General features: G+C 46.2%; 1 protein-coding gene across 3 annotated transcripts in view; it reads right to left on the reverse strand.

Annotated features, from left to right (window-relative positions):
- Nucleotides 1-7296, reverse strand: part of LOC125466395 (vasoactive intestinal polypeptide receptor-like) — a 175968-nt gene extending 168672 nt beyond the window's left edge. For all 3 annotated transcript variants that reach the window (XM_048560836.2, XM_048560835.2, XM_048560834.2), the window contains exon 1: nt 6982-7296. In XM_048560836.2, coding sequence (XP_048416793.1) covers nt 6982-7032 — 51 coding nt within the window. In that variant the 5' untranslated portion in view covers nt 7033-7296. The remainder of the gene's footprint in view (nt 1-6981) is intronic.
- Between the last annotated feature and the right edge of the window lie 3266 nt (nt 7297-10562).

A 10562-nucleotide genomic window follows, 5' to 3' on the forward strand; every position in this document is an offset into this window, starting at 1 on the left:
GTTGAAACAATATCGTCTCATAGGATAGTCCCGTCTTCCCTGTATCAACCTATTGAAATTTTGTTGCACTCCATCCGTGGCAAGGATATCCTTTCTTAGATAGGGAGATCAAAGAGCCTCGCAATACTCCAGGTGTGGTCTCACTAAACTTTTGTACAAATCCAGTAAGACTTCTCAACTACTTCTCAACTCAAATCTTGCAATTAAGGTCAATATACCATTTGTACAGTATCCAGCAGATTTCAGAGCATTCTCAGAGCTGGACCAATCAGACTCCACCAAAATCAATTGCTGCTGCATACATATTCCAAAAATAATTATTCCAATATCTACTGGCTAAAATTTTCCAGCCTTCATTAGCCTTGGGGATGGTGAGAGAAGACTGGAAAATTGTAAACATTGGATCTTCATGTTCAAAAAAGGATATAAGGGGAAATCTAGGTCAATCTGTTTAACCTCAGAACACTTTTAGAAATGATAACTCAAGACAAATTTAATTGTCACTTAAGCAAATGCAGATTAATTAAGAAAACTCTGCAAATACTTGTGCACATCAAGTTAAAGTAACTGTTTGAATTTTTCGATGAGATTGCAGAGATTTGGAGGTGCCAAGGGTAGCTGGGAGAGGGGGGAGTTCATGCTTTTTTTATGGTCTATATGTGTTGCCAAAAAGTGTTCAATACAATGCCATGCAGCAGGCTTGCGACCAAAGTTATAGCTCAGGGAATAAAAGGGACAGTAGCAACATGGATACGAAATTGTCCAAGTGACAGAAAATAACGTGCAGTGGTGAATGAACAGTTATTTCTTGAATCAGAAGAAGATTTACAGTGGAGTTCCCCAGTTGTCCCCATTGATATGTTTTAATCACCTAGATCTTGATATAAATACACGGCAAAAATTCAAAACTAGTGAATAATCTAAAATGTTGAAGTTTTATGAAGGTTAGTGTGGAAGGCTGGCAGTGAGAAAAATGGTGGAGAACTTCAAAAGGACAGGCATATTGATGGAATGGGCCGATAAGTAGAAACAAAGATTTAATGCAAGAAGAACATGCAGAGACATTATAAAACAAAAGTTATAACTCTAATTAGTTCCGAGAGCAGAGGATCTGGTGATGATTGTGCATAAATCATTGAAGATGGCAGGACTGCTTGAGAATGCAGTTAACATTGCATACAGCGTCCTGGGTTTTATTAATTGGGGCTTGGAATACAAAAACAGAAGCTGCATAAAACACTACTTCAGCTTCAAGTGGAGGATTGTGTCAACATTCAGGTAGGATTGGAAGGTATTCGAGAAGGTGCAGAGATGAATCATGTAATGGTGGATTATGAATTATGGTGGACAACCTTTTTCCCAGAGTGAAAATGTCAAGTATTTGGGGTCATAGGATTTGCTTGAGAGTAGAAAGTTACAGAAGATGCGTAAGGCAAGTTTTTTTTATACAGAGGGTGCCTGGAATGTGGTGCCAGGGGAGGTGGTAGGAGTAGATATGATGGCAATGTTTAAGAGGCATTTAGAGAGACAAATAGTGATAACGGAATATGTGCAGACAGATGGAATTCCTATAGCGTGGCATCATGGTCTACACAGACATGGTGGGCCACAGTGCATGTTCCTGTGCTGCACAGCTCTATGGTAATGTTTTCAGGGATGAGGAGCCTCAGTTCACAGTTAGATTGGAGAAGCTCGGACTGTTCTCCTTAGAAAGGGCTGACAGAAGATTTGATCAAACTGTTCAAAATCTTGAGAGACACAGTAGATAGAGATAAACTGTTATCATTTGTGGATAGCTCAAGAGTGGGTATTGGGGTACCTTTAACAAAAGAAGCAATGTCGACATGAGGAAAAGCTTTGTCCTTTTGGGAGTGTAAATGATCTGGAATGCACTGCCTAAGAGTGAGTTGGAGGCAGGCCCAATCAAGGCTTTTGAAAGATGATCCAGCTGTACAATTTCACAACTGTCCAGCTGAGGAGACACACCAATTGTCTCCTGCCTTTCTTTTTGCCCTTTGTGGCATACTGACAATGCTTAAACTGTAACCTTGCTTTCACTCAACTGGAGCTCGGCTCTACCATCTTCCTCACTAACTCAGGGCTATCAGTCTGTGTTGGGAACCTTGGACAACTGAACCCACCCGTGTCCATTAATGATGCCCCAGCTTCCTCCATCTTAGAACATAGCCCAGTTTTCTCCAATCTTGGACGCTACCCCTGGATCCAGACACAAACATGCAACATTCCTTAGGCTAAGGCCTCTCTGTTCTGCTTTCTGCAAAGAGTGAGTTATTAGGTACCAACTGCGTTTGATGTTAAACTTCCTCAGAGTCATGTGGACAGAGTCATTTCAATAGTTGGAAGAGTTGGTCCATATCTGTATGAGACACAACCTGACTGTTAGCTTCAAATCAAATACACCTTAATCCTGGCTGCGGAACAACATCTTATGTATTATGTAAGAAGACAATAAAAGCATATATTGCAGATGTTAGAAATCTGAAACAGAGACATAGAATGCTAATGAAACTCAGCAGGTTTGACAGAATCTGAGGAGAAAAAAATACAATTAATATTCCGAATGTTCAGAACTCTTCTTCAGAACTGAAAGGCATTGGAAAATAGTTTCATTTTTACACATTTGACAAGCCAGAGGGGCAGCAAGAAGGCAGATGGTAGAGGTGCAGTGCAAAAGACAAAGTGGTTGTTAATGGAAATAAGAAGAAATGTAAAAAGGGCGTAAATTAAGGAGAGGAAATTGATCCACCCTACAATAAAGCTTTATGTGTCAACCATACACAGAATGATCAACAATAGATAAAGCCTATTCTTAAAACAGTCATAATAATAGATAGTTACAACACAGAAAATAAACGCCTTTCTGTGCATCCACAATGGTTATAAACAACCATTTAACTGTTTGAATCCTGTTTTCCAGCACTTGGCCCATATCCTAGTGCACATCTACATCCTTTTTCAATGTTGTGAGGGTTTCTGCCTCTACCACCCTCGCAGGCAGTGAGTCTCAGATTCGCACTACCCTCTGTGTGAAAAGATCTGTCCTTACATCTCCCTTAACCTCCAGCCCCTTACCTTAAATCTAAGTCCCCGGTCACAATCCCACCATCAACGGACAAGTTTCTCCCTGTCTACACTTTCTATTTTATACAACTCAATCATGTCCTCCTCTCTTCTGCTCTAAGGAAAACAACTCCAGTCAATCCAATCTAGACTGGGACTCTCCAGCCCAGGCAACATCCTTGTAAATCTCCTCTACTCCTTCTCCAGCGCAATCCCTCCTGTAATGTGGTTTCCAGAACTGCACATAATATTCAAGCTGCGATAGAACCAGTCTGAGTATAATGTCCCTGCTCTTAATCTCTACATCCTGGCTAACAAAGACTTGCACACTAAGGTCCCACTGATCCTCAGTGCATTCCAGGTTCCTAGTGTTTATCATGGAATCCCTTGTTTTATTTGTTTTGGCCAAGTTTATCACTAAGAGAGTAAGAATAGTTAAGTCAGGAAGTCTTGTTTGAGTTATGTAGCTTAGGGGAGAATAGCTACAACTCTTCACATAATTAGCTTGTCTTCAGAAAAGGTAGCAATAGACATAGCTTTAGGATCACGTGCCTTTGATGCAGGCAATATCTATCATATAAACGAGCATTGTTTTCAACAGTTTGTTATTATTTTTACTTTTTAGCAAATGAAGAGCTCTAGAGCCAAATCGCAGCCTCCCCATTTGCTGAGTTTAAGATGACAAGTCTCAGAATGTGGAGGGCTGCTGCAAGTTTGTTGTTGATCTGGAAATAAACAAATACAAACAGCTAAATTCTGGTCCTGGATTAGGTTTCATCCAAGATGTCACTGGGGCGGCACGGTGGCTCAGTGGTTAGCACTGCAGCCTCACAGTGCCAGGGACCCGGGTTCGATTCCAGCCTCGGGAGACTGTCTGTGTGGAGTTTGCACACTCTTCCCGTGTCTGTGTGGGTTTCCTCCGGGTGCTCCGGTTTCCTCCCACAGTCCAAAGATGTGCAGGTTAGGTGGATCGGCCATGCTAAATTGCCCATAGCATTCAGGGGTGTGTGTGTTATAGGGGGATGGGTCTGGGTGGGATGCTCCAAGGGTCAGTGTGGACTTGTTGGGCCAAAGAGCCTGTTTCCACACTGTAGGGAATTTAATCTAAAATTTGTTCCATCTCATACTTAGGTGAAATCAATACAATGCTCCTTCCTTAAATCTAAATTTCTATCACTCTAAGAGTTGCCCTGCAATAATGTGTTGTTAACAACAGGTTTGTTGTGATTGTATCACAGTCACTGTTGGAAATTATTGTGGTTGGAACAGTTTGTTCTTAGCCTGATTTGTCACAGTTATCTTCACAATTGGCCATGAATTTTATGTAAATTCTTCACTCCACAGCTATAATGTCGTGCTGGTCACTTGATGTGCCTACCATGGGTAGACTAAAGATGGACTTGGCTGTACCTGCAGAGCTACACGATAATATAAGAACGCCATTCTAGAACTGTAACCAAATTATCAAACTATTCAATATTCATAATGTCATCCAATCTCTTGATTGGGATACTAATACATTGCAACTAAACTGATTACCAGTTTTTATTTCTTTCCATTTGTCTGCTTTTATTCTGTCCTTCCCTGTCAATCACTGTCTGTCTGGCTCACTGTCTGTCGGGCTCACTGTCTGTCGGGCTCACTGTCTGTCGGGCTCACTGTCTGTCGGGCTCACTGTCTGTCTGTCTGGCTCACTGTCCGTCTGTCTCACTGTCTTCCTGGGTAGCTCACTGTCTGTCTGGCTGACTGTCTGTCGGGCTCACTGTCTGTTGGGCTCACTGTCTGTCTGTCTGGCTCACTGTCTGTCTGGCTCGCTGTCTGTCTGTCTAACTCACTGTCTGTCTGGCTCGCTGTCTGTCTGTCTAACTCACTGTCTGTCTGTCTGGCTCACTGTCTGACTGTCTGGCTCACTGTCTGACTGTCTGGCTCACCGTCTGACTGTCTGTCTGGCTCACTGTCTTCCTGGGTAGCTCACTATCTGTCTGGACAGGCTTACCTACCTATCGCACCATAGTAATCGCCAGTCTGCCCTCTTTCCCATACCACGTACAGAATCTATGCTGCCACTGTCCGTGTAGTGCTGAGGTAGTGCTGCGCTGTCTGAGGTGCTCCCTTTTCAATTTCAAGTCAAACTGAGGGTGCAGCTGCCCTCTCAGGGGCGTACAAGAACAAATTTTTAAAAATTCCCTGGCACAATCAGGACAAATTTACCCCCGGCGTCAATATTTATCCTAAAACCGATATCACTGGAACAGACATTGTGGTCATTCATGATCACATGCTGTTTGTGGGATCATGTTATGCACACCTTAGGAGCTCTGTTGCATATATCACATCGGTAAGTGTACGCTAAATGCTTCCTTGCTTGTAAAGTAGTTTGGGACAAAGCTGAGGGGTGTCTCGAATGATGTAGAGATGGTATTTTCTTTCTCTCTCTGAGGTTCCCAGTCTACAGCTTTACCCACACCCTCCTGAAAACCCCTCCCCTGTGCCGTCAGCCCCCTCCCCTACCCCTCACTGAGCTGTGACCCCCTCCCCTTCCCCTCTCTGAGCTGTGACCTCCCCTCCCCTTGCCCTCTCCAAGGCTGTGACTCCCCCTCCAGCCTAAGCTGTGGCCCCCCCCTTCCTCGTTCCCTCACCAAACTGTGACCTCCCTCCCCTTTCCCTCTCCAAACTGTGACTCCCCCTCCTGTTCCCCTCTCCAAGCTGTGACCCCCATCCCCTTCCCCTCTCCAAGCTGTGACCCCCATCCCCTTCCCCTCTCCGAGCTGTGACCCTCCCTCCCCTTCCTGTCCCCTAAGCTGTGACCGACCCTCCCCTTCCCCTCCGCTTCCCCTCTCCTAGCTGTGACACCCCTCCCCTTCGCCTCCCCTAAACTGTGACTCTTCCTCCCCATCCCCTCTCCTAAGCTGTGACCCCCTCCCTTCCTGTCCCCTAAGCTGTGACGCCCCTCCCCTTCACCTCTCCAAGCTGTGACCTCCCGTCCCCTTCCCCATTCCAAGCTGTGCCCCCCTTCCCCTCTCCAAGCTGTATCTCCCCCTCTTCTTCCCCTCCCCTCAGCTGTGACTCCCCTTCCCTTCCCCTCTCCAAGCTGTGACCTCCGTCCCCTCCCCCTCTCCATGCTGTGGTCACCCATCCCCTTCCCCTCTCCAAGCTGTGACTCCCCTTCCCCTCCCCTAAGCTGTGACCTCCCTCTCCTTCCCCTCTCCTAAGCTGTGAACCCCTTCCCTTCCCCTCTCCAAGCTGTGACCCCCTCTCCCCTTCCCCTCTCCAAGCTGTGACAATCCCTCCCCTAAGCTGTGACCCCCTCCCCTTCCCCTCTCCAAGCTGTGACCCCCCCCTCCTCTTCCCCTCTCCTCAGCTGTGACCCCCCTTCCCCTTCCCCTCTAAGCTCTAACCAACACACCCACTCCCACCCCACTCCTTTTCCTCTGCAAGCAGTGACCATGGGCTAGGCTCGGAGCTCTGGCCAGCCGCTTAGGCTTGGTTAGCAGCGTCTAGGGGAACAAACAGCGAGGACAGAGGGAGCTGGAAGCACCTGTAGGTGACACTCATTTGTAGCCAAATCATAGCGATCTTAAACCACTCCACACAGATCCCGCTACCACAACCTACTGAGTCTCTCCTCCTGTATTCATTTATTCTAGCAACACCCGACCAACACCTGCTTTTATTGTAAAAACTACATCTAAATACACTCCAAAATCTCCAAGTTATCAGCGAAAAAAAACAGAATTTAAACACGAACTATGGGACACAGAGAATAAGATCTTTTCCAGCTGTTATCCTAAATACACCGTGTTTTTATACAAAATATCTTTTCTTGCAAATTGCAGCCTGCAATAAAACGGTGAGCATCAATATTTCTGGGCTTTCCCCCTTGTTTTCTCAGGTACTCACGGAGGCGGTGCAGAAACTGAGCAGGAGTAAATAGCTTGCTGGACAGTTCATGTTGTTTCTGATTCTCCAGGAGAGACAGAGAGAGAGAGAGAGAGGAACTGGTGAAGAGCAGGAACAGCCTGAACCCACCGATCGAGTCTCCGGTTGCCAGTCCACGTGTAGGGGCTGCCTGGGGAAAATAACGGGAACTGAGAGTAACAACAGCAATCCCTCCAAGTGTTCAGCTCCAGCCCTGACCAGTGAAGGAGCAGACGCCAGTCTCAGAATACTGACTGAGTCTGCAGCAATCCTTGGGATTATTCAACACATTGCAAACATCCCCAGTCCCAAATTTGCCCGAGACTGGATTAAACTGCCCCTATCTCCCCTCCCCTTAGTGTGTAACAACCGGACTCGGGGGGAGAGGTGGATGGTTACACCATCCCCCGTACAATTTAATCCCCTCTCGCCTCCTACTGATTACACGTTCAGTACTGACTCTCCCTCTCGTTGTTCGGGCTTGTGCACGGTAAATTGCTGTCCGCTCTAATGATCGAAATCAAGGGTTCAGTTATTGATACTGCCAAAACATGGGGATGGAATGACCTGCGGGCGAAGTGAAGCTAGAGTCTTGACTTGGGACCATCCCATCACATGCTGTTTGTAACATTGTCACAACTCTAACGGTTTTAAACTAAAATACACTGAGCCTAACAACAGCAAGTTCCCTGGAAGTCCCACGTAGTAGGTGATCTGACCCATCACATTTTGAATTTTGTTTTAACCTCAAATAGTAACGTCAGGAGCAAGGCAAGTCCAATACTGGTGGAGTGGCTGGAAACAGAGAATTGCGGTCAAAGATAGTAGGAACTGCAGATGCTGGAGAATCTGAGGTAACAAGGTGTAGAGCTGGATGACCACAGCAGGCCAAGCAGCATCAGAGGAGCAGGAAAGCTGACGTTTCAGGTCTGGACCTTTCTTCAGAAAATGGGGGAGAGGAAGGGGATTCTGAAATACATAGAGAGCCGGGGGAGGTAGATGGAAGATGGATAAAGGAGCAGATAGGTGGAGAGGACATGGACAGGTCAAAGAAGGGGGGATGGAGCGAGGAAGGTTGAATCCAAAGGTTGATGGGGTGATCCAACGCATCATCCTCTGCTACTTCTGCCACCTGCAATCTGACCCCACTACCAAGGACATTTTTCCCTCCCCACCCTTGTCTGCCTTCCAGAAGGACTGTTCTCTCTGTGATTCCCTTGTCCGCTCCACACTCTCCACCCGCGCCACCACACCCGGCTCTTTCCCCTGCAACTGCAGGAAGTGCTACACCTGCCCCTTCACCTCCTCCCTCACCCCATCCCAGGACCAAGAAGACCTTCCACATCAAGCAGATGTTCACCTGCACATCTGCCAATGTGGTATACTGCATCCGCTGTACCCGTTGTGGCCTCCTCTACATCAGGGGAACCAAGCGGAGGCTTGGGGACCGCTTTGTGGAACACCTACGCTCGGTTCGCAATAAACAACTGCACCTCCCAGTCGCAAACCATTTCAACTCCCCCTCCCATTCCTTGGATCATATGACTATCCTGGGCCTCCTGCAGTGCCACAATGATTCCACCCGAAGGTTGCAGGAACAGCAACTGATATTCCACTTGGGAATCCTGCAGCGCAATGGCCTCAATGTGGACTTCACAAGCTTCAAAATCTCCCCTCCCCCGACTGCTTCGCAAAACCAGTCCAGCACGTCCGTGCCTCCTCAACCCGTCTGCCTTTTTTTCCCACCTATCTGCTCCTCCCATCTCACTGATCAACATCTATCCCCACCTCCTACCTGCTACCCTCATCCCCGCCTCCTTTCCATGCCCCCTCTTGTTGACCTGTCCGTCTCCTCTCCGCCTATCTACTCCTTTATCCACCTTTCACCTGCTTCCCCTGCCTCCCTATTTATTTCAGAATACCCTTCCCCCATTTCTGAAGAAGGGTCCAGACCCAAAATGTCAGCTTTCCTGCTCCTCTGATGCTGCCTGGCCTGCTGTGTTCATTCAGCTCCACACCCTTTAATCATAGTCAACACATGTTTTTCAGCCTGGGGCAGGGCTTGTTCTGGAATTCCCCAGGGGTCACTATTAAGACCCTTGCTATATTAGTGACCTGGATCTTTGCTTAAGGGGATGACTAGGGGGGAGGTTTTTAAGGTGAGAAGAGAGAAATTTAAATACAACAGGTGGGACTTTTTTTTTACACAGAGGGTGGTTCATGTGTGGAATTAGCTTCCTGAGGAAGTGAGTACAATTACAACATTTAAAGGACATTTGGACAAGTACATGAATAGGAAATGTTTGGAGTGATAAGGGCCAGGAGCAGGCAGGTAAGACTAGTTTAGTTTGGGATTATAATCAACATGGCTTAGTTGGGCCAAAGAATCTGTTTCCAAATTGTATGACTCCATAACTCTATACAGGAAACTTGGAAGAATTGTAAACAGTAAGGAGGACAGTGCAGAACATTAGAAAGACAATTGAAAAGTTGGTGGAGTGGTTTGACAGATGACAGATGAGGTTCAATGCAGAGAAATATGAGGTGAGGCACTTTAGTCAGAAGAACATTGAAAGACAATATAAAATAGACAATACGATTCTAAAGCCAGTGCAGGAGCAGAGGGGCCTGAATGTATGTGCACAGATCATTAAAGGAAGCAACACAGGTTAAGAGAGCAGTGAATAAGACTTCCAATATTCTGAGCTTTAAGAATTGAGGTACGGAGCAGTAGAGGAAGGAGATGATGTTGAACTAGCGAAAAAAAAAACTTGTCAGACCTCGGCTGAAGTATTGTGTGCAGTTGTAGGCGTTGCATTAGAAGAAGAATATGAATGCATTGGAGGAAGTGTAGAAATGATTTACAAGAATGGTTCCAGGAATGAGAAACTTCAGTTTTGAGCATAGATTGAAGAAAGAGGGACTATTCTTCTTGGAGAGAAGAAAGCTGAGAGGAGATCTGATAGAGATTTTGAAAATCATGAGCAGGCAGCCTGAGGCAGAGAAAAACATGATACAAATGCAAGGATTTCTTTCCTGCAGGCATCATGGACAGGCCCTGCTGATTGCAGGCAGGCACTCAACCCCAGGATGACAATGGCTTAGAGCTGTCTGCTGGTCCTAGAGCAGCTAAGTACCTCAAGAACCTCGAGGGTAAATGTTAGAGGCAGTTTCCTGATAACATATGGTCATACAACATACGAAATATGAGCATGATTAGGCCACTCAGCCCATCATCTTTGCTAGATCCTGCATCTGGATTTTGGCTGATCTTCCACCTCAATACCATTTTCTGTACATTCCCCATGTCCCTTAATATTTTTGATGACTTGAAATCTATTGATTTTCATCTTAAACAGATTGAATGGCTTTCATTGTTCTCTGGGGTGGAGAATTTCAAACATTCACCATCTTCTGAGTGAAGAAATTCCACTTCATCTCAGTCCTACATGGCCTGCCTTATATTCTGAAATTGTGTTCCCTGGTTCTAGATCTCACCGACCACCGCCATTCCTCCTCACCATCCCCAATCCCATCTCCAAATCAGGGGAAACATCCTTCCT

This window comes from Stegostoma tigrinum, chromosome 31 (assembly GCF_030684315.1).
Source record: "Stegostoma tigrinum isolate sSteTig4 chromosome 31, sSteTig4.hap1, whole genome shotgun sequence".
Taxonomy (NCBI): domain Eukaryota; kingdom Metazoa; phylum Chordata; class Chondrichthyes; order Orectolobiformes; family Stegostomatidae; genus Stegostoma; species Stegostoma tigrinum.